At 36.4% G+C, this 23725-nt stretch overlaps 6 protein-coding genes across 6 annotated transcripts; 3 read left to right on the top strand and 3 right to left on the bottom strand.

Annotated features, from left to right (window-relative positions):
• Nucleotides 1-144: 144 nt before the first annotated feature.
• On the top strand, nt 145-6168 carry PHYBLDRAFT_64194 (hypothetical protein; the record flags this gene model as incomplete). The annotated part of the gene is made up of 25 exons (XM_018441252.1): nt 145-228; nt 334-418; nt 496-565; nt 682-784; nt 850-1197; nt 1267-1349; nt 1429-1483; nt 1581-1694; nt 1764-1842; nt 1924-2246; nt 2332-2475; nt 2550-2692; nt 2771-2910; nt 2963-3087; nt 3154-3325; nt 3430-3602; nt 3710-3836; nt 3946-4121; nt 4193-4324; nt 4385-4573; nt 4651-5101; nt 5212-5372; nt 5449-5634; nt 5750-5941; nt 6001-6168. 25 exons carry the CDS (start codon nt 145-147, stop codon nt 6166-6168), a joined length of 4023 nt encoding a protein of 1340 aa, XP_018288765.1.
• A 451-nt stretch (nt 6169-6619) lies between these two features.
• On the bottom strand, nt 6620-7929 carry PHYBLDRAFT_64195 (hypothetical protein; the record flags this gene model as incomplete). Its single annotated transcript, XM_018441253.1, has 3 exons — nt 6620-6760; nt 7183-7259; nt 7650-7929. The coding sequence occupies 3 exons, from the start codon at nt 7927-7929 to the stop codon at nt 6620-6622; spliced, it is 498 nt and encodes a 165-aa protein (XP_018288764.1).
• Nucleotides 7930-9752: 1823 nt separating this feature from the next.
• PHYBLDRAFT_182277 (hypothetical protein) lies at nt 9753-12624 on the bottom strand (the record flags this gene model as incomplete). The annotated part of the gene is made up of 3 exons (XM_018438599.1): nt 10387-12624; nt 9942-10049; nt 9753-9867 (listed from the first exon to the last, which is right to left on the bottom strand). The coding sequence occupies exons 1-3, from the start codon at nt 12609-12611 to the stop codon at nt 9753-9755; spliced, it is 2448 nt and encodes an 815-aa protein (XP_018288763.1). The 5' UTR covers nt 12612-12624.
• Nucleotides 12625-15661: 3037 nt separating this feature from the next.
• PHYBLDRAFT_159441 (hypothetical protein) lies at nt 15662-16825 on the top strand. Its single transcript, XM_018433986.1, has 2 exons — nt 15662-15713; nt 15796-16825. Exons 1-2 carry the CDS (start codon nt 15710-15712, stop codon nt 16701-16703), a joined length of 912 nt encoding a protein of 303 aa, XP_018288762.1. The 5' UTR covers nt 15662-15709; the 3' UTR covers nt 16704-16825.
• A 1909-nt stretch (nt 16826-18734) lies between these two features.
• On the top strand, nt 18735-20467 carry PHYBLDRAFT_38336 (hypothetical protein). The gene is made up of 3 exons (XM_018440105.1): nt 18735-18943; nt 19061-19986; nt 20059-20467. Exons 1-3 carry the CDS (start codon nt 18776-18778, stop codon nt 20153-20155), a joined length of 1191 nt encoding a protein of 396 aa, XP_018288761.1. The 5' UTR covers nt 18735-18775; the 3' UTR covers nt 20156-20467.
• A 24-nt stretch (nt 20468-20491) lies between these two features.
• PHYBLDRAFT_147951 (hypothetical protein) lies at nt 20492-22652 on the bottom strand (the record flags this gene model as incomplete). The annotated part of the gene is made up of 6 exons (XM_018431983.1): nt 20492-20621; nt 20711-21461; nt 21532-21656; nt 21749-21902; nt 22148-22410; nt 22489-22652. The coding sequence occupies 6 exons, from the start codon at nt 22650-22652 to the stop codon at nt 20492-20494; spliced, it is 1587 nt and encodes a 528-aa protein (XP_018288760.1).
• Nucleotides 22653-23725: the final 1073 nt, after the last annotated feature.

Below are 23725 nucleotides of genomic sequence, written 5' to 3'. Positions count from 1 at the left end.
AAAAGCGAAACTTAAAACGGGTGTACCTTTTTTTTCATGACGCATATTCTATTTAAAAGACAGCATATCGAATGAATACAAAAGAAAGATCTAATAAAAATGGATCTGATTAGCAAACGTGTCTTGTAATCAAGGATTTCTATAATGGAGTCTACAGTTATTGAGCTAAGCAAGCAATCTCAACATCAGAAATTGGTTGATTATCTAAATGAGCAACCCTTGGAAGAGGTAAATGGTTCAAGTAGATCGATGTACTTTGAAAAGATCAACAATTATTCACACCATTACTGCGGAATTCTTTTACAATAATCCACCATTCTTTAAAAAAAAAAGATTACAAAATCTACACTCTCACAACTAAATAATGGCTCATTGCTGAATAATGATCCAATTCCTTTTATTCGAGCCATTATCTTAGGTAATATAAGGGAAAGAAGAATATGAAAACCCTGATTCAATAAAAATGTCAAATATGTGTGTGTATATGTATTGTAGGCTCGCCTTTAGACGGAGGCGAGGATTGTATCAATCGACGCTGTGCACTTCTTGACAACATTATTACTTGGTGAATAATCTATTTTCAATAAAATATAAGAGAGAGAGTGTGTGTGTAGGTGTGTGTTTTTCAACTAGCACTAAAAAAATACATATATATGTATGTATGTATATCATTTTTGTTAGGATGAGTAACGATGTAGAGAGTATAAATGGAGCTTCAGCGAAAATTGCAGCCAATGTAGCTAATCTAATTTGGCCAGAGGCAAGGATATTTAAAAATGATAATGTCAATATCTACAAACAGAGAATCTTATGCGAATATATAATTATATAATTATGTATATGATTTAGATTGATAAATTACCTGTTCACGACTTGCACAAAGCAAGCATACGGATACTAAACATAATTTATGAAGACAAACCTATGAATCCGCGTCTATTTGAGATCATCTCTAAAGTGTGGAATATTTTATCTGCATCTGATTTAGCCGCAGAAGCCGATAAAATGCTCAACGATATTTGTAAAAGTGAATGGCATGCTGACGTGGCGATGAGGCTGGCCTCTGCATTCAATGAGATGGAACTCACTCAAAAACAACTGGAACGTGTTATTAGTCAATCGCTAAAACAGCTCGCTAAACTTGACCCAGAAGAAGTTCCTCCGTTTATTTATCAGCTACTTTTGCTTTCTCGAAAGGTCAGTCTTTATATTCTGTGAATAAAGGAATGTTATATATATATATTAACAAAACATAAAACATATTAGGGCCACAAGCGCTTGATATTGAGTGGGATCTGCGATTTTTTTGCAGATTGCAACAAAAGGCCAGATAATTTAGAGGCATTGAGGTAAAGCTAAAATTGATGGCATATTTACACAACAATTCTTCATGGTAATTAATATTATGGGACATAACCTGATAATAAGTCGCACACAAGGGACAGTAATGCTCCATATATCTTTTGCTATTAAGCAAGATCAGGTAATTTAAATCAATCCACCCTTCACAACCTTGTGTTATTATCGTTACTACTATTGATTCTATAAAAAATAAACTCACAATATAATTAATATTTTAGGAATTGGGAATAGAACTTGTCAAGTACTTAAAGTCTGAAAGGATAAAGATGCTAGAAACATTTAATATGGCATGTCTTTTGTCGACAGCACGTCTTCACAGATTAGAAGACAACGTAAGTCTACTGTATACTACCACCAACACACATATTAACAACTCTTTTGTTTTCTTTACAAAAAAAAAGATTTTTGACCTTATAAAAACCACAATTATAACAATCTACAGGGATACAGACAGGTCGCGAAAAAATGCATGGATATCAAGTATGCTACATATATAAACACACAAATACATAGTATATACAAAAGCGATGTGTCTCTAAAGAAATTATTATTGCAATATAGAGTATTTTAGCGTAGACGGTGATGCTGTGAAGAATTTGCTTTTGGACATTGCTGAAAGGTCGGCATCAGGATGGGATCAAGTTATTCAGAGCCTTACAAAACTCGCGATGATTTTGATCGACACCGTAGCTAATCAAGGAAACGGGCTCAAATCAAGTAAGAATTTGGTTAACAACATCGATCTCTGTTATCACCAGTACCTTATGAAAATGGCTGTAAATAAAATAGATACGGTAACCGTTAAACCCAGTAAATCAGCCGAACAAAAACCCATGGACAAGATATCATCTGTTGGCATCGATATTTTGCTGAAAATGTTCAAAGTAAGGCTGGACATATATATATATACAAATGAATTATCAAAAAAAAAAAGACGCGCAATCTGACCAAATTTGTTTGAAACTGAAGCTTCATGATGTGGTACGCGGTGAAATACTAGAACAAATCACATCGCGTATAGTATCACGCTCCAATAGTGCTGTGGATTTCTTACAACTATTAGAAAATATCATAAAAAAACACCCACATGCCGCTGAAAATTATCTCAATAATGTACGTCCTTTTCATCTTATGAAGATTTGATAGGATGAATTGTTTTTTTTTGTTAATCTGTATTCCAATAATAGATCAAAGACACATTGGATTTCCTTTCATTCTTACCCAACCCTGCAGCCCGCCAACTTTTAACAGCTATACAGCCTGTAGCAAGTGAAAATGACCAATTTCGCGACGGACTAATGTTGGTTTTACGAAAGAGCATGTTCTCAAAGTAAGTATCTTTATGGGCTAATTGTTGCTATCTACTTACTTTTTTTTTGTTTCTTTAATATACTTATTCTATTTACAGAGATCAGGATGGACGTATGATATCTGTCTATGGATTTCTCAAACTTCTTCAAGGACATGTGTCTGAAGACACGATACGTGAAGGAAACAATAAAGCAACACTGTCTATTGCTTCAGAAGAAATTGCATTTGAGATATTAGGTAAAAAAAAAGAGGTCGATATTATTTCAAAATCTCATATATAATTTTCTAGGGTTACTGCGTCGTTGTTTTAGTCAACAGATAGAGGTTAGAGCAGAAGCTTACGAAGGTCTTGGAAGGTTAGCAGGCCAGCGTACTACCTTGGCTGGTGATATCTTTGAAATTCTTTATGCTCAGGTAAAATATATATACAGACACACACACACATATATATATATTCAAGAAACTTATAACCATGTGAAGCTTCTTAAAATATATCAACAAGATACTGGTGTTCCTACTCCCTTGAAGCTGGATGTTTGCGTTGAAAATTCTTTAACAGGAGGTCGTCCTCGCATTGTAGAGCCTATTCCAATTTTATTGGCTAGCATTCTCAAAACTTTACGTATTCTCGACACAATGGAACACAATTCTGGTAAAAAAAATGCGAAACTAGGAAGGAATTATAGCACTTCTTTTTTCTTTTTTACTTATGTCAGGGGAATCTAACAACGTATTGAACACGTATATTTCCATTAGTGACATCTGAATCAGTAAAGCAATGTCGTGAACATATTAGCTCTCTTACATTCCGCCTTTCAAAAGCTGATCCAGATGACTATGAACTTGATAAATCCGCCAATTTTGATGCCTCCGCTTATATTGGCCAACGAAATTTGTTTTATTCCGAACTTCTCTTGGGATCCTATGAAGTAATTTTTTTCTTGACAAAAAAATAATAATAGGAATATCTACCTATTTCTATCGTACTAGTAGCTAACTGTTATTATCATTTTCTTTTTTTTTTAAAAAAAAAAAGGCTGTTATGGAATATGAGTTTATGACCCAAAAGAACTCACAAGAGTCTTGCGAGCTTGTACTAAATATTTTCAAGAAACGTAAACTTCTTCTTCAGTTGGTAAAGGAGAATGCAGCAGGAGATAAAGGTACGTGCCCAATATCGCATCTTTTGTAAAACGATAAAATGCACCAATTATATATAAATATATATATTTGTTATTGTTAAGCTGTTTAAATATTTTTATACGAATTTAGGGCGTAAAGTTACTCCTTACCTTTCGAGTAAATCAATCCTGTCATTAGAATTCATTACATCAATCACTCAACTGATGTTTAGTCGTGATACCGTAAATAGTCCAATAAATGTATTACGCTCGGATATCAACTTTGTTTATTACATCGTATCTGCAACTTACAACGTACTCAAGGAGGTAATATTACTTTTAATTATATACACACATTTATACATATCTTTTGGTTAGAAGCTAACAACCAATTATAGGCTATTGAAGACGAAACCAATGAAAGTGGAGAAGAGAATTTCACGAGTTGTGTTATTCTTGGGAAGGTTTATATACATATTCTAATGACTGAAGGTCCTGACAGTAGTTTTGTTGAATCCCAACCAAAGAAGGTGAGTAAAACAGATGAAAGCTAAGAAGATATCAAAGAAGATCTTACGCTTGAATTATAGGGAGTTTCTACTTTGGGAATGTTAATCGACACATTACACGGAGTATTTGAGATCATTACCAAAACATGGCCAAATCGTTTTATTGAATTTACTGGATCGCTGTTAAGTTCGATAGAGAACGCTTCTGATCCAAAAGATTATACATCAAGCAACAATTTAATTCTATCCAAAATGATTGAAAACTTCGAGGTAAGAAGCCGCTGGCAGATTTAAACTTATAATAACACAATCTTGTACTTCTTACAACTAAACACATGTCCTAAAAGAGTGTCGTTATAAGCTACTTGTCGGATCGCTCGCCGCTGTATCGAGAAGCTACCCGAGTGATGCAAACGATCGTCTTTTTTTCTGCAAGGCTGGATCGTAAAGCACCTGGCTTTACAAAATGTGCCCAAAACATTGTTACTTGGCTAGATGGCTTTGTAAAGGAACGCTCGATTGAAGATATACCGCTTGCCAAAGAAATGGTTATGACACTCATTCAAATAAGTGCCGAAATCGATAGCTTTGATACTATTATCGCAATTTCTAAAGATGTACATACAATTCTTGGTGATCTAGAATTCGAGGAAGACATCGACCACAATGAACTCAATATTTCTTACATGCTAATCAACGAAAAAACTTGCGGTGCCATCACACTTCAACTTTTATCGTTTCTTGATCAAGCATTTGAAGATATGGCTTGGTGTATTGGGCATCTTAAGCTTTCCACAGGTACTTTTACATGAGCAATATTTAATAACAATGAGGGTGTGCCTAATAAAATAGTTATATGTGCTCTAAACTCGAACGATTGCTGTATTTTTATCTATGTAAAAAAAAAGACTCTGCGCCTGAATTCGAATTGGCCGTATGCAAGCGCATGTTGTCTTACCTATCAATTACCAGTGAGCTGACAAAAACCGTACTTGTCGGTATTCCAGCTGAAAATCTTATCAAGGTTCTTGCCAAAACCTACAAGACTCTGCTTGCCTTAGTTAAATATGTGAGCAAAATGCAGTACAACTATAGCTGTATACTTGTATTCGATATTAAATTATTATTACTTTTTGCTCTTGTAGAAAATAAGTAACCTTGTCGAGATAACTGATGACTTTGTCGCAGTAATTGCTATGGCTGGAACTGGCGTTACAGAGAAGATGTATAGATTTCTGACAATATATGGTCAGTACCAAGACGACACTATCGCACAAAGTGGTCGTAAACAAAAGGGGAAGGGCAAAGAACCTTCGAATGCACGCGAAAAGGTTAGCAAAAAAACTTATTTTGGGAGCTCTCAAACGAATTCCCCCAAAACAAATATGAATGGCTTATTTAAAATTTTATATATTTATGCTTCTTGCCTTCGTATATATACTACAGGCAAAAATCGTGAGAGAAGCAAAGATAATTCCTAACTTGATTTTTGTTGTGGAGCAATTTGAACGCCATTTGATCCAATTAAGTCGAAAATCTAAAAAGGATCTCATGCAGTATATGAAGCGTAGTACGTCGCGCGACTTTAAAATTAAAGCTGATATAGTAGAAGAAGCTACAACGGAAGACACTCAACTGGTAAGCTGGCTTAGGACGAAAGAGAGAGAAAAATATTCTGATAGTTATTCGTAAAACAGAAAGGGTCACATGCCTATGAAACTGGTGATGAAGATACTGGAGCTCAAGCTGGTGATGGGGATCAAACTGAAGAAGAAGACCAAGAAGAAGACCAAGAAGAAGAGGAAGTAGAAGATCAAAGTGAAGAACAATCATCACATACTACCAAACGGCGTAGACTCTCGTAAGAGTGTGCACATACACACTTGCTCGGCTATTATTATTACCATATATACAAAAAATTGTATAAAATAAACTGTGGTGATTTTAATATTTTTACAAATATGATTTTTTTCTATTATATTTGATGTATTTGCCATAAATTATATATTTAATACACAAATAAAAGCTTTAGATTTAGCATTAAATTGCTATAGTATACAACTTCTTCCTTAAGCCTAATATAATACACTTTAGGCTCATATACACCCTTATATCCATCGAATATTCTGCTTCGTTCCGCCTAAGATCAATCTTCGGCTTAAGGAAGAACTGACATAATTACTTCTCTAAAGTATATATTCTGCTAAAGTAACTGCTTTACTTTTTTGTAAACAAAATCCTCAATACAACTTTAGATATATACCCCAATGAGATACCAGGTATTTAATGCTGTAGAATCGGCATTACCTTTGTCAATTACTTAACTCTCTTCATTACCGAGTCGACATTGATATTGAGTAAGCTAAAGGTATAGTTAGACTCTTTCATAGCCAAATCCTTAGAAGAACTTTGTTGAGTCCTCTTAAAAAGCAAAGGTTTCGGGACGTTAGTTATGCTCTACACAAGCATCACCAAACATATAATAACAATCGCTTATTCTCTTGGGAATCATCTTGATACTTTCAACTATTGGTATAGCCTCATTTCAATAAAACGCAACCTGAAATTCAAAATTCCACCACCTATCATGCTGTGATAATTCAGACAATATACATATATACTTTTTATTTTTATTTTTTGTCTTACTTATTGCTTAATATTGCTTTGTAATTTATGTGGGTTTTTTTCTAGTGAATTTTGGGTTCCTTTTGTATTTACTTAGTACAAGCAAAAAGAAAAGGAAAGAAAAAGGCTTTTTCTTGTACTCTTGAACAAAAAGCGCACAGACCACTTTAGAGTAACCTACAAATCGCCTTTAGAAACTTGTACTCCACTTTGAGAGTTGTTGCTACACCAATCAATACCGAACCTTTCCTTACTTCTTTGCTTCTTTGCTTTATTTTAGTTTGCAGAATATTTTCACACAGTCTATAAATTGTCTCGGTGGCTGTTAATCCTGTCGTAGAACAGTTACACAACCTCAGTAAAAGGAATATACAGTCATATCACGTTTGCTCTGACGTGAATATCTAAGCCTGACAAAAAGCGCAGTCCTAAACTTTAATCGCAGATGAAAATTTTCTGTTACTTATAGACCTCCTCCAACGCGTGTCGATTGTTTTCTCCTTGAGCAACAACAGTCCCGGTTTCATAGTGAGGCGTCTCTTGCGACCGTTGCAGGGAGATTCTTCCATGCTACAAGCATCGGAAAGTGAAAGTTGTTACTCGCCAGCTCAGTTAATTCTGAGAAGTCGTGGGGCATGGTCTCTTTTCATTTTTGGAAGGACTACTGTGTACATCGCATCGCCAATGTGGAATCATGATGCTGGGGGGAGGGAGGTCTAACCTGTGGTGAGATGTGCTGGCTCTTCACTGCTAACCTGACTGAACTCTTTAACGGCTGACGGTGAAGCTACTGGTAGTCGAATGAGCTGGACCTTATCACCTAGTGGTAAGTTCTCTGGCGAGTTCGCACCCACATTACTCGGTGACGAGATGTGGGGCTGGATGAACGGGTGCTTTCCGTTGGTTTGCCACCATTCCAGCAACTCCTTCGCTACCAAGTCAGGTTTACGTCCTGAAGGAGATTGAGCCGCGTAATGCGGGGACAAAGAACTTGGTGTCATGCTTTTTATTTTTTTACTCATGTAAAAGAACATTAAGTGAAATTAAATCAAATCAAATAGAATAGTTTCTTTATGTATATCTTTAAATAAATAAATAAAGTCTTTCTTAGCTATTGTCAACTTTAATAAAAAAACACGCGTTTAGACTTTTTTTTAACTTGATTGAAGAGGTTAATGTTGTAATTCAGAAGTCTCATTTATAAGAAGAAATTAATCTAATTGAATAAATCTGAAAAGAAAAAAAGTACTATTTGTATATTTTAACGTGTCATTGATAATAGTGCTTAACTTTAGAGGTTGCTGCTGTCTGTGAAGTAAGGATAAAGTTAAGATAATCTTTGAGAATACCGATGCCGTGAATTGTATATTATTGAATTTGGGTAATGCGGATGGAAATTGTGAATGGCATGCATTGTATCGAGAGAAAGAAAAATAGAGAAAGAGAGAAAAGGCAAAAAAAAGTGAATAGAAGTGAGAGATGAGAAGGAATAAAGAAATATGTGTTTGAAAGAGAGACAGAAAAGACGTGATGCAGATTGAATACGCAAGTAAGGACCTCATTGTATTTACACAGACTGTGCACAAAAAAAGTTCAATTTGGATGGATTTATGAAACAATTATATATATAAGCCTTTTTTTTACTTTGAATATCCTAATGCCTGATACCCTCCATTTGCTATTACATAGGCACATGCGCAATTATATTCACAGTGAAAAATATGATTTAAATTCAAATAAGAAAAGTAAAAAAGTATTGATACATTACAAAATACATCATTGAATATTTTGTATATAAAAACAATTCATCAAAGATGTACATGTAATTTATATAGTATCTTTCTTAAATATAGTCTGACAAACATAGGGTTTGTTGACTAAGCAAAGCATAGATACCATAAAAGAGGTATTCTTTCATATTGAATCTAATTAAGTAAAGTGGAGTGGGATTATCAAACATACCGGTTATTACAGTTGATTCGTTAATATAGTTTATTTTTATATCGGTTTTTTTTCTTGTTTTGTTTAAGTTCGATTACAAAATATACTGCTTTGATTTTACTTTGAAGGACCATATCGTTGTCTGTTATAAAGCACTTGGAGGCTTCTCGACACTATTGTTGCTGTTTTCTTTGCTTGGCCAGGCGATTTTATGAGATTGTTGTACTGTCCAATTTTAGTTACATTTACCTTATTTAGCGATCTATATAGCAAGCTACTTAGGGCGCTTTTCTGATCTGATCGATCTTGTAACAACAAAGTTGAGTAAAACTAGTTTTGTGATGGTTAGTCTTACAAGTGACATCAATAATGGTATTTTTAGAATGTTTCCTGGCTTCATTAGTGCTATGCTTGTGAATGGAGGATATACATGGTGTGGGAATATTAAAAGACCATATGAAACTCTGATTTTATAGTGCAAACTTCTATATCTTTAAACGCATAATCAAGCATGCGCAATTTCTGTAGAGCTCTGATTTTTACATATACGCCAGTAAAACAGATTGTGTTTACAATGATAAAAACATAAAATTTGCTTAAGATGGAATATGGTTGAAATCATTGCTTTCTAAAGCAGCTAAACAACTTTCCGTATTCAGGCAGTAAGTATGACAAATACTTATGTCAATTATATTCCACTCTTCTTGCTCATACTCATTTAGCTCGTTCAAAACTGTAGGATGATATTTGGAAAAACGTATACGATCCTTAAGATAAGCGTAAATGTTCTTTATAGGGAATAAGTTAGGGTTGTTTAGCAACCAGTCAAAAAAATTCAATAAAACACGTTCCTATATACATTTGCAATTTTTGCCTTGTATCTTCAATCATGGTCCTCTCGGAAAATATAGTTCTTATTTTCTGAAGCTGGAAGACTGTTTAAGAAGGGCAAGATATGTTTCTCAAGAGTCGTAATATACTTGGGACCATTCATTCTGCTATCTAAAAACACAAATGGCCCTCCCTCTCCTAATTAAATACATCTCCAAAAAACCGCGGTCTTCTTCTTTACATCTTTGGATCAATACTGTCCGTAGCTATCATCCCTGCAATATTGAGATTTATAATCTCGCCTTTCTCTACGTCTGAGAGTTCCTTGCAATCTGGATGAGGGTTGCTTCTTTGAATTGTAGAAATAACGAGAAGAAAAATTACGAAAATGGATAAAAGAATACATTTGCAAATTTTAAATGGCCTAAAAGTATGTTCACATTTCAGTAGTTATCTGTCTTACTTTCTTTATTTTTTTGTTGATAAAAACTTGGATCTTTATTTATTCTTTTTACTAGCTTGTTTTTATATATATGACTATTTGGTGTGCGATGAAAGCATAAGGAGGAAAAAAGGGGGTAATGGTAAGAGTAAATATAAAATAAAAAATAATAGAGGGATAAACTACTCTATTCTTTATACAGGAATGAAAATACGTATGTCTGACGGTTTGATTTTGACTTTACATTCTCTCAAGAGGTTTGAGGCCCAAGAGAGTGATAGCGTTACCGAGGGTGACGCGAGCGCACCAGTACATCAACAGGCGGGCATCTGCAACAGCAGGTTCGGCACCACGTACCCACAGTTGGTCGAATACACCAGAAATATCGTGAGCAAGTTTAAAGGCGTATGTGACTACATTGCAGGGCTCATATCCGGTCATAAGAGTGCGGACAAGATCTGGGTACTGGGCTACAGTGCGGAGAACATCAATAGCTCCTTGTTCGGTGAGAAGGCTGACATCGGCATCCTTGTTAACTTCCAAACCACTCTTGCGCTCAATAGACATGAGACGGGCGTGAGCGTACTGGATATATGGTCCAGTATCACCCTCAAAGCTGAACATACGTGCACGGTCAAACTCGTAGTTCTTGATGCGACGGGCAGAGTTGTCCTGAATCTTGACAGCTGAAATACCAATCTCGTCGGCAACAGTCTCGGGGTCTGCAACTTCCTTGTACTTCTTCTCGTTCTTCTTCATAACCTCGTGCATAATATCCTTGGCTTCATCCAGAATATCTTCCAGGAAGACCACAGTACCCTTACGAGTGGACATACCCTGTACCATACCAAAGTTGATGTGCTCCAATTTGTTGGCCCATTCGAAACCCATCAACTCGAGGGTCTTGAAGAGCTGTTTGAGATGGAGATCCTGCTGGGAAGCAACGACGTAGATCATCTTGTCGAACTTGTACTTCTCATAACGTTCTTTGGCAGCACCAATATCACGAGTAAGATAAAGTGTTGTACCATCCTTTTTTTCCACTACAGCAACACCGAGCTTGTGTGCCTTGAGATCGATGATCTTGGCACCGTCTGATTCAACAAGGAGGTTGCACTTCTTGAGAAGCTCCATAGCTTCCTGCATACCAACTCCAACCTGTGATTCACCAGAATAAACATCGAAAGAGATGTTGAGTCGGGCGTAGACGTCCTTGTATTTTACGATAGAAAGATCTCTGAAACGACGCCAGAGTGCAAGAGCCTCCTCATCTCCATCCTCCATCTTCTTGAAGTAAGCACGGGCTTCGTCGTGAATACTAGGTTCAGCCTCTGCGTCACGGTTGATCTGGACGTACACATCGTACAAGTGCTTAATTGGGTCCTTGGTGAGAGCTTCTTCATTGCCATGGCGAGAGAAACCAATGGCCAACAAACCGTACTGTTTACCCCAGTCACCGAGATAGTTCATAGCGACAGTCTTCCAGCCGTTTGCATTGTAAACGTTACGGATGAATCCACCGATGATAGTAGATCTCAAATGTCCAGCATGGAATGGTTTGGCGATGTTTGGAGAAGAGAACTCGACGATGACAGTCTTACCAGCACCTGATTTGTTGAAACCATAGTTCTCGGAGTGTGCAACCAACTGAGTGGTTCTGCGAATAAGCTCAGCAGGGTTGATCTTGAAGTTAATAAAAGGCCCCATAGCAGTAACGCTGCTGATATAGTTACAGACTGGGAAAGCCTCAGCCCAAGTCTTAGCCAAAGCAGTAGGGTTTCCCTTGACACGGAGACGGGGTAATGCCACAGCGAAATCACCGTGTTCGATCTGACGGGGGGCGTCAAGAGCGTCATAGATTAAGGCACGGTCAACCTTGCTGATTTCGGCCAGTTTGACAGCAATCAAGTTGCGGAATGCATCTAGTGGGTTTGTAGAAGGGCTAGAGCAAGTCTCGGGAAGCTCTGGTACCTGTTGGGTATTATCAGAAGTGGCAGCGGTGGTGTTGCTGCTGGTAGACTTAAGCTGTTTAAGGAGAGCAGCAGCATCTTTAGCCACTGTGGTGGCGCCAACAGCTTCGACAAAGGAGCTAGTTTTGGTAGACTTGCGCTCGATTGCAAGAAGAGAACCCCAAGTAAGGAAGTCAAGGGAGGTAGGTTCGGCGCCATACAAAAAGGTGGAAGAACGGTTCTCGACGGCATTGATAATGGAAGATTCTTCCAGGGCAACCAGGTTGTCGAATAGCAAAGCCTTTGCCTGGTTTTCAGGCAACTGTTCGTCAAAGAGGTTGGCACGACGGGCAAGGTAGCGCGTCACAGAAGCAGTACCAACAAGGGAAACTTGAGGGGAAACTTCAAGAACAGTCTCGTCATTTGCGGTCAAGTGGACGGCTTTAGCGAGTTCTGGGGATAGTGCGAGGAGTGCAAGGATTCCATAAGGAGCCTTGGTGGTGGAAATGGTGAGCTCCATTGCAACTGTTTCGAAAAAACAAAAAGAAAGAATGGGAAAAACGACTATGGACCAAAGGAATAGACGGGGTTTACTGGGTTTAATATAAAACACTTTAGAAAAATGAGTCATGAACCCAAGCCACCAAGGTTTTACATAATGAGTTGGTAATTGGGTGTCTTGGTGAAGGGGGTTTTTTTTTTTGTAAAAAAAAATGGAAAAAGGAAATTTTTTATAATTTTATTTTACAAGAGTAAAAAATATTACCCAGAGAATAATAATAGCAATAATGAAAAATGGTTCTGTCAATGGATATATGCATGTATATATAAGTAGGCAGTAAGGATGGTAGCAAGGAAAATTCACAGCTAATTTAGAGTATCGTTTTGCTTACAACAGCATTTTATAGTTAAATAACAATCCATATATATTTCTTTTGAAAAAAGTAGTCGTTGAATAACTACTACTCTCTCACTTTGAGTATAAATCCAAATATTTAAATCCGGGAACAATAAATAAGATTAACATTAGTTCCAACACTGTTTCTGGTAGGACAGTAAAAATAATCAATTTAAAACATGGTCTCTTTGTCTTATATGCATATCGTATGTATTTCTTTATTATTATTTGATATTAATATTGTTAGTAAGAGTAAAATCATTACTCTCCAAAACACCTACCAAATTATTTGAGACTTGTAATGTTTCAATGTTTAATCTGCTTTTTAGGAGATGTTGGCATATTTGAGGCCCAACTCATTGTGACTAAAAAAAAAAAGAATAGTTAAGAATGAAAATAGTGACAGGTCTATGTCGTGTCAGTTAAAGTATACAACTGAACTTGGACTCTAAATAAACAGTTTTCTGCTTATGTTTCTAACCTTCTCTTGTTTATTATTACTTCCTGCATATGAATATTCTCACGGAATATTTTTTGGTATAAGATAATTATGGCTCTGTTCCTATGTATGTGTTGGATATATATATATATGTTGGGATTAATGGTGTTGGAGTAAATATCATTTGGAAATATTTTTCTCTATACTTCAGTAAAGTTATAGTAATTCTAATCTTGTTTGAAAATTAATCCTCAACTTGATGAAAATTCGTCCTTTTTTTTTTAAAAAAAAAGAAAAAAAAAAAGAAAATTATATAGGAAAAAATAGTTGCACACAACTATAAGTAGTTCATTAGTGGAATTTCTCCTGTTGTGTAAAATTATACAAGGATGTGCCTAAGGTTTAGGGTTGCAGCAATAGCTCTATTCCAGAGTCAATGAGAAGGCCTGTTTGTTTTTGTGTTGCCCTGACCTTCCAAGAAAAAAAAAGAAAGGAAATTGGTTTGCAAACCTAAAAAAAAAGCAGTACGTCTATTCTCAAATTAAAAATAAGTGTCAAACCTTAGGTCATGGCGGCTCACAACATAAAAAAAATTGTCTTCTGTAGGGTCTTAAGTTGGGGCTTTGCTTAAATTTCTCTATACCGGAATGGCATTAATGATAACCATTATCTTGTACAACTAGCCCTAAATTATTATTATTTTTTGGTTCAAATATATTAAAGGCATGGTAATAAAAACAGGTTAGCGTTTAAAGTACATGATATATTGGCGAAAAAAAAGTAAATGGGTTCTTAATTAGGGCTCATAAAAGTAATACGATATTTCCCAAGAATTATGATGGAGAAATAATCTAGAGAATAGAAACAAATACCATTAGTTGCCATTACCTGATAAAAACCAGAACCTTTTTTTAAAAAAACTCTTTCTCTTTGACTCAAATGACACATTTGTGTTCTTGGATAAATCATATTTCTTTCCTTGTCATCATTTTTAAAGAGCCAATTATTGTATATTTGCTGCTATACAAGAATATCAATGTGCTTAGGAAAGAAAAATAAAAATAAATTCATTGGGAAAGTAATTTGTACCCAATGGTAATAAATCATGGACTTTGCCTACATGTGAGAGCAAGTGAATAATCTGTTATCTGATTAACCGGATCAAATGTATATTTATCCTTTGGTTGGAATAGCAAATAATTATACTGTATATTCCAATTTGAAAATTAAAAATAATTTTGGGTGAATATGCTCCATTCACATACGCGAAAACGTGTTTACAAACATCTCAATATATGGAACATTGGTGAGAACAGTGAATTAACTTATGACTTTGAATGTTCAACACGTATTCACAATTTGCTCTGACTTTTGGTTACGTTCCTGCCACTTTTGTTTGTACAACCTTCCTGCTGAACGTTAAAGCATATAATGTAATGTATTCCTATTCAATACTAAGTAAGCTTGTGTAAATCAAACATGTGGTTGATAAGCAACCACAATCTGCATGTGTTAAATAGGCATTAATAAAAGAAGAGAGGATATAGCTCTCAATATCTATAAGGCAGTTATTGAAGTTGAGGATGATGACTGTTCCAAGATTCCTATTTTTTTTGTCTTTCTTGTAATTCTTAAAGGTAATTCCAAGTATCAAGAGTGAGGAATTAGAGGTACTTGGTCGAGTTAACTGTTTGTGTCATCTGCACTAGCCTTTAACAGATAATTGGCTACCACAAAGAGTTGGTCTAAAGAAACAAGGCATTCACTTCCTCAATTGGAACATTCAAGTTCATAACAAATGAGCATCATGACTGAATAAATAAATGTATATATAAATACTACGTTAAAAGAGGAATGAGTGTAGCTGATTACGAGTATAGAGTTAAAGACTAAAAATGAAGAATAACTATATATATACATATATATATGTGTGTGTGTGTGTGTATGTACGCGTGTGTGTACGCTTGTGTGGATTATAACGTGAAAAGAAAACAAGAGGTTTAGGAACAAATGCTAAAAGAAAAAAAAAAGAAAGGTAAGAGTGAAAATGACATCATCTCTATAGAAGAGGCATTAACATGTGGTGATCAAGTCACATACGTTTGATGAGAATTCATTTAGTTAAATACTGCCCTTGAATGGGAGGCAAGCAAGTTTTTATCTCTTTCTCTTTTCTTTCGACTACATCTACATCTATATATCCATATCCATATATTTACAAATGAATTCAACAGAAAATCCTTATCAGGTCCTTCCAGCAGACGTCGATAAAGATGAGGAGATGGGTAAGCAAAATAGCTGGATACTATGTGGAATGTGGTCAAAGGCTAAAGCAAAATAATGCTTATTTGAATGTGTACGTTGTAGCTGCTCTTGAACAAAAAGAAACACAGCAAGCAACATCAAGAGAAGTAGATAAGCCAACAAGCACAAGCACGCCTACAAGCACCTTTTGGAATCGTCTGGGATCAATCCCAGTAGTCCAAGACACAATACACACTCTAGAAACCAAAGCAGGCGAGATCCAACTCGGTCGCCTTGTGGTTGACCAAGCACAGGCCACTATAACCAGAGTCCAGTCACTTACACAGCCCTTTGAACCTCTTTACCGGCCCTTGTTGTCGACTGGGGAGTCGCTTGGCTGTATGTCCTTGGACGCTTTGGAAAGTCGCTTTCCAATTATCCAGAAACCAACTGCTGATTTGGTACAGGAAATAAAAGAAACTCCTTCTCGTGTTTATTCTACCATCTATCTACAGGTGGATGATACGGTGAATCGCGTCCAAACTCCACTGGTGACTCAAATTCATGGCCTTGTGGACCGCTGGATGCCTGCCGAGAAAGATGAACAACAGCGTGAAGCAAAGCGTCACGTGGCCCCTGATCAGTCCTTTTCGCAACTTGCCCACAAGATCTCTGACAGATTCAACCGCTGGCTCACTTACCGTCTCGACTCTGCTCACACAACACCTGTCGATCGTCTTGTTCAAGGCACGACTTATCAGATTGTCGATCCTCACAGCTTCATAAACGAGAGAATCAACAATCTGGCGTCAACCACTATTGCTGGTGTAGATGCCACGTCTACATTTATTACCAAGCATGGACCAGGCCTTCCTGTATTTATCGATAGTCGTATCCAGCCATGGCGTCAACGTCTTCAAGAAGAGTACTCCCTTATTCGCACCGAGGCACTCAAACCAGACGTCTCTCCTCTTCAAAAGGCATCTACATTGCTCAAGACTCATGCAATTCTCCTTAGTCCAAAGCATTAAAAGGCATAAAATATATATCTTGTCCTTTTCAAACATTTTTTTTAAAAAAAACAAAAAAGTTTTCATCTATAAGGAATAAAAATAAAAATAAAAATAAAAATCAATACAGGATGTTTAATATCATGCAATGGAATGCTGAACGGAATTCTTCGTTCGCTTCGGCCCCCTTTAAATATCATCGAGTCTATATGTTTTGTTCTATCTATTATCTCAAGTGTTGCTATTATTACTGGCAAATTATAGACTCTGTTTTACATTCATCACACAAAACTGTTATCAGATAGAAAAACCTACATTTTTCATGATTTTTTGAAACAACTCAAATAGATATCATGGTCGGGTACACAAATGTTTATTCCTTAAAAGGAAAAATACGCGATTCTGACTGCTTTATTTTTTGTGCATACTGCGTTTTGTTTACCCACTTCAAAAAGGCTCTTTACACCTTTGTATAGTAAAGCTTCTAAAACACTAACTAACTTTTGCCTACCAAAGACAAAAACAAAAGAGTAATAGCTCTAGTTTATATGGTCGACATATAATATATCTATATTGACCAAATGTAAAAGTCATTGACTTGATGATTTAAGAAATTGTCTTTAAATAATAGACAACTTCATTAGCAAAATACATTGAATCTGCTCAATGTTAACAACAATCCTAAAACTGGTGAGAATGTTTATTATTCTCACTAAGAACAGCCAAGCGAATAGCAAAAGATGAATTATTAGCTAATGAAACCCCCCAAAAAAAAAGTAGGTATGTGCCGGAACCCTTTAAAGCCTTACTGAAATTATACCTGTAGTTAAATAAATAAATATATAAAAAAAAATCCTTCCAATCCAACAAACAAGTTAAACTTGGAGTTGTAAGGATAGGGAGGGCTATTCAAGGGTTATATTTCAATCTTACCAGTGATAAATAAATAAATAAATTGCTCCATAAACCCGTAAAGAATCTTGGTAATATATTATGAGCTCTATTCAGAACTTTATTATTGTACATGTAATTTGGTAAAAAGTACTTGGTGAACACCAGATTACAAAACTTCATTTTCAAAAGAAGACAATAACATTGTTTATTGTTATGGCAAAAAGGGTATCACCAATTTCCCCCTCTTGTTTTGTTTTCATATGAATCTTTGGAACATACCTTAATATTTTGCTACCATATTTATATATGTATTGTACTTGCGAGAACAATTGTCTAAATACCAGACATTACTCCAAGTGTTTAATTTTTCTTACAAGGTATGAGTTACAAAAACATTCAAATAAAATCCCAAGCTTCCTCTATTCAAAATTCGTATTAACATAATAAACTAAATGGAACTGGAGCGTTTGAGCAATCTTTGACAAGCAATAATGATTTCAAAGTACTGGTGTTCATTCTAAAAGAAGACCAATAAACCTTAACATCGGCGCCGACAAAAATAAATAATCTCGTTATTATTAAGCATGTTTTTTTTTGAAAAAGAAAACTCTTAAAAGTCATGCATGGCCTATTGGTTTTTGCTCTTATAAAATGACATGCATGTATCGTCATCATATAATAAACTCGATACATCTTCTTCAGACTTCTTTTATAGATTCTAAAGACTCAGGGCCAAGTTCTGGATGGACATGTCGTACAAGGATTGTGACCGTGAGTAAAGTAGCTCAGGAGATTATGATTAAATAACTTGACCCCTAGTGATGCTTTTGACACCTTTCACCTATTGCTTCGAATAATGGAGCTTTTAGCCCATTGAATTTATGTACTAATGAATGGTAAGATCATCTTTATCTATTTTTTTGTGAAAGGGCTGCCATATGCATATAGGCATACAATTATATATACAAATATATATATGTATCAAATAAAGATTGAAATGAAAATAAACATATAGTTTAATTTTCTTCCAAACAATGCATCAAGAAAAAATGACTCATTACTACACTTCCCAACATCGTGACTGTTAAATACTGGGGAAGAGGCTCGAGTTTAATTCATCCTCTCATCTTTCATAATTTTTTAATTTTTTTGGTTTTGGCTTTAGCTATACTTTTTATTTCACATTATTATATTTTAAAATGAGTACCTTTGGAAAGCTTTTCCGTGTTACAACATACGGTGAATCCCACTGCAAGGGAGTTGGTGCTATTGTTGATGGTGTTCCTCCAGGTATGGAGCTCACAGAGGCTGATATTCAGCCCCAGCTCTCCCGCAGACGACCTGGTCAAAGCAAACTTACCACACCTGTGAGTAACATGGGTAAAAAAGAAAAATTACCAAAAAAAAAATGGAAAATAACTATTAAACGCTAATATAACTGTTTTCCTGTTTGTTTGTTTGGTTTGGTTTGGTTTGGTTTGTAGCGTGATGAGAAAGATAAGGTTACAATTATGTCTGGTACCGAATTTGGTGTATCTCTTGGCACACCCATCGGTATTCAGGTTCCCAATCTCGATCAGCGCCCTCACGATTACAGCGAAACTGATGTTTTCCCCCGCCCTTCCCATGCCGATTACACCTACCTGAAGAAGTACGGTCTCAAGGCATCCTCAGGTGGTGGACGCGCTTCAGCACGCGAGACAATTGGCCGTGTAGCTGCCGGTGCCATTGCTGAAAAGTACCTTCGTCTCGCTCATGGTGTTGAGATTGTTGCCTTTACCTCCAGTGTTGGAAAAGTCAACATGCCTTTTATTAATGATCTCCACGAGAATGACGATGTCAAGCCAGAGTTTTATGAGTTCTTGAACACAATCAGCCGTGAGCAGGTTGATCAGGACATCACTCGTTGCCCTCACCCCAAGACAGCCGAGGACATCAAGGAACTCATCACTCGCAAAGCAGAAGAGCATGATTCGATTGGTGGTACTGTCACTTGTGTGATTCGCAACTGCCCAATTGGCCTTGGCGAACCTTGCTTTGACAAGTTGGAGGCGTTGTTGGCACATGCCATGCTGTCTATCCCTGCCACTAAAGGATTCGAGTTTGGGTCTGGATTCAGTGGAACTACCATGTCCGGATTCCAGCACAACGATGCCTTTATCACCAAGGCTGACGGCAGACTTGGAACAGCCACCAACCACTCTGGTGGTGTTCAGGGTGGTATCTCCAACGGCGAGAACATCTACTTTAGAGTTGCTTTTAAGCCTGCTGCCACCATTTCCCGCGACCAACAGACCACCTCATACGACGGTGTGTCTGGAACTCTTTCTACTCGTGGAAGACATGATCCCTCTGTGGTTCCTAGAGCTGTTCCTATTGTCGAGGCTATGGCTGCGCTTGTAATTATAGAGTAAGTTTATCTATATATATATGTATAACGATGAGTGACTAACCCTTTCTCGATTTTTATTGTATTTCACAGCGCTTGCCTCCAGCAAGATGCACGTGAAGCAAGCATGTCCCGTCTTCCTGCTATCAACATTCACCATTCTCTCCAGGGAAAAGCCCCTAAGAAATAAGCTTTTATTTCATCTTTGTTTGTAATCCAAGATCAATTTCTCATTAGACGCCATTTTATTCATTCTTTTTGCATATAAAAAAGGATAGTGCCTGTGTATGATAATTTGCAAGATCCCTTTTGATGAAATATAAGGAGGTGTTGGAAGTGGGGAGGTTAGTTAGTTTGTAACAATAGTAATAAAAAGAATAATAGTAATAATAGTAATAATAATAATAATAAAAGGCTTAGGAAAGGAAAGGTAAAGAAAACTGCAACTGTAACTGTTAAACTCAAGTAATAATAATAATAATAATAATAATAATAATAATAATAATAATGCTGATGTATGCTATGACTATGGTATCCTTTGGAGAGTATTTGTTGATTCATTGCTGGACGGACCCCCTTCTTCATGTCCTTCGACAAGGTTTGGTTTTTGAGGTTTGCCCTGGACAGAGTACATATGAATGTTTGGTATTGATCCCCTTTATATATATAAAATAAGATAAAATAAAATAAAATAAAAATAGACATTAGTCTTGGCTCGTGTGGCTATGTGTTTATTCATTATTACCTTGGGCTGTCATGAGTGCTCCTGTTCCAGCGTTGGTGGTCTTCTGTAGGTGGCTGGTAAGCTGGGGCAGCCAAATCGTGTAAGCCTGTTTGCTGGGACACAGTAGGTCCCACATACTGGTACACACCTGGATAAGCTGCATTGTAAGACTGCATATCTGTCTGGTAGTCCATTGCACCGGATGTCGACAAGAGTGCATTATTTTGCTGCTGGTTTTTTGAGAAGTGATTGTAGGGATCGTTGTAATTGTCGTAAGGTAAAGGCGAGTCGTTTTCGAGAGCACGTTTCTTCTTTTTTCTTAAACAAAAGAATGTAATCAGACCTGCTATCAAAAGTACAGCAGCTACACAGCCAACAATGGTACCAATCAGACCACCGACCCCACCAATTGAAGAAAATTTAGAACGATTGCCTTTGGCATCAAATGTCCATGTGTAGGTGTCAAGGTCGAGTATCTGTATATCGACCGCTTTGGTCGGACCATTAGATCCCGCAATGACCCATAACTGGTTACCGATAACAATAGATGTGTGATTAGATCTAGTTAGACCAGTGCCTGTGCAATTTGGAATCGACCATATCCAGGTAGTCGTGTCAAGTATTGCAACATCGTTTAGGACAAAGTAGCCACTATCGTTAAATAGCTCGCCTCCATATAGTAGAATACGGTTTCCGTCTGGAAGAAGAGTAGCTGTGTGATGCTTTCTTCCAACCGGTACTTGGCCTGTTGCAACAGCTGTATCCCAATTCTCTAAAACGATATATTGATATTTAAAAATAAAAAGTGAATATACCAGATGGTGTTGGTGTGGTCTTCTTACGTGTGCGTGCGTCGTAAAGAATAATGTCTGACATGTTGGCCATGGGGAAGTTTGTAACCGAATCAACCTTTGATTCGTCGTCTATAACTGCACCTCCAATGATAGCAATGCGGCTATTTGTATCTCTGCGCCCAAAAAAATAAAAAATAAATAGTAAGACATAATACAAAAGATGTTTCAGGTTTTATAGAAGGAATTAATTTAGTAAGCATCTTACAGGAACTGAGTAAGTGTTGCATTTGTTCTCCCAAGCCCTGTGTAAGGTAAGTTAGGGTTTACCCATGCACTTAGCCTACTGGTCATAGACACTTCTTTGTGCCAAATGTAGTTGGCAGTTTCATTTAGGCCAGTAATAGGATCCGAGTCCCCGCCTTTTTTTAAAAAGAAAAAAATAGATATATTTGTTAGATGGATATAAATAAATATAAAAATAAATATAAAAATTCATTCAATAAAATTAATTACTGTTTCTGTCAAAAAAAAAAGAAAAAAAAAAAACTTCTTTGGTTCATAAGTTTAAAGCTACATTCTCCTTCAAGATATTTTCGGAATACCCCTTTTTGGGGTCAATACACACCACAGCCTCAAAGGTTGAAAAAGCCATTGTGAAACTCACCCCAGAATAAGGTCTGTCCATTGCTCCTGATGTACTCGTATCCATAGTTACGACGTCCCAGTGGTGCATTTGGGATACTGATCTGTTTCCAGTTAGAAGTCTTGGTGTTGTACTGACATACGATCATGTTTGAGATATACTCGGTATTTGTATAGCTGCCTGTTCCGAATGCATTGATACTCTCGCCATCAAAGTCTGGCACAACGACTGGAAAATGCAGAACAGGACAATTCGAATTTTGGATATCGATCGAACGTTGTTTTCTACAGAAAGTTGAGCCTGTGTTTAACTGTACATAGCCTGTGGACTGGAGCTGCTTATAATCATCTATTCTATCTTACGCTGGAGGCGCCTTTGTATTAAAGCCATTACTTAGGTCTATCGAATAAAGCGTGTTTCCTGTCTGGGTAGCGCGTGCGAAGGAAAATATCCATATACTATTGCTACTTTCAATATAAACCGCCTTTCCTCCAATTGCAGGAGACGAAGACTGACTGACTGACATGATGGTTTTTTAATAAAAATAATAATATATTGTTTGGGTATGGTATAAAGAGGTATAAAGAAGATAAATAAGTAAAAAGAAAGAAGAAGGAAAAAGAATATAAGCCAGGAGAAGTAAGGAGAAAAAGAAGGTTTCTCTAGTGTTAAGAGTGAATATTTATCCTCTAATAGAAATATATATATATATGTGTGTGTGTGTGTGTGTGTGTGTGCATGATACAAATACCCTCGCCTATCTCTATTTTTATGGTCCTTGTATATGGCTTGGCAAGTATTGCACACACACACGCTCTCTCTCTCTCTCTCTCTCTCTCTCTCACTTATGCAACGACAATAGCTATACATAGATACTAGGCTTTGGTATTTATTTGATTCAAAGCATTTGTGGTTAGATTTCAATAAAAGAAACAAACTTTATAGATAGCCATTTCTGTATTAGCCGTTAAAGATCGAGGCTTTATAAAATATACAAAGGTCTTTTCTTTCTTTCTAAATATATAAAATTTATATTTTATATTCTTCAAATCTAAATCTAAATAATAATAATTATAGAAATATCTCTGTCTGGAACTTAACCAAGAAATATACTATATTTATACTTTGACCTAAATATATATATATATATATATAAATGTGTGTGTAAATGTAAGTTTCATTTACCAATGTACTTTCTTAACGTTGGTTCCGGTTTATGCTTCACAAACGCAAATTTAAATTTGAATATCACAAAAATGAAAAGATGTCAAGTTTTTGAGTTCATGGCTCTTTCGCACATATCTCACTTTGGTCGGGAAAGATAGTGTGAATAGTTAGTCAATAAGTAACAATCTTATTAGTTCCCACCCACCCTCTCAGTCAATATCTACGCGATCTCTTCTATCGCTTTGCAAAGGCACGGCTACAGGATGCGCCTTCTTGGATTCTCACCATCACTCACTTTAGAAAATACACAACAAAAGCCGTGACATCCTCTTTGGCTTTGCAGCAATAGAAGCTCACCAACCCTCTTGAGCACAAGGCTCCCTACAAACAAAGAAATATGACCAGCTCACAGGCGAAGAATTCATGATCATT

The sequence above is a fragment of the Phycomyces blakesleeanus genome (assembly GCF_001638985.1).
Source record: "Phycomyces blakesleeanus NRRL 1555(-) unplaced genomic scaffold PHYBLscaffold_17, whole genome shotgun sequence".
Taxonomy (NCBI): domain Eukaryota; kingdom Fungi; phylum Mucoromycota; class Mucoromycetes; order Mucorales; family Phycomycetaceae; genus Phycomyces; species Phycomyces blakesleeanus.
This window is presented reverse-complemented; position numbering and strand designations above follow the sequence as displayed.

Bases quoted from the DNA above. Each gene is read 5' to 3' on its own strand.
- PHYBLDRAFT_38336 (XM_018440105.1), top strand. From the start codon at position 18,776: ATGAGTACCTTTGGAAAGCTTTTCCGTGTTACAACATACGGTGAATCC. The intron at 18,944-19,060 runs GTGAGTAACATG...TTTGGTTTGTAG, and splicing joins AAAGCAAACTTACCACACCT to CGTGATGAGAAAGATAAGGT. The intron at 19,987-20,058 runs GTAAGTTTATCT...TGTATTTCACAG, and splicing joins GCTGCGCTTGTAATTATAGA to CGCTTGCCTCCAGCAAGATG.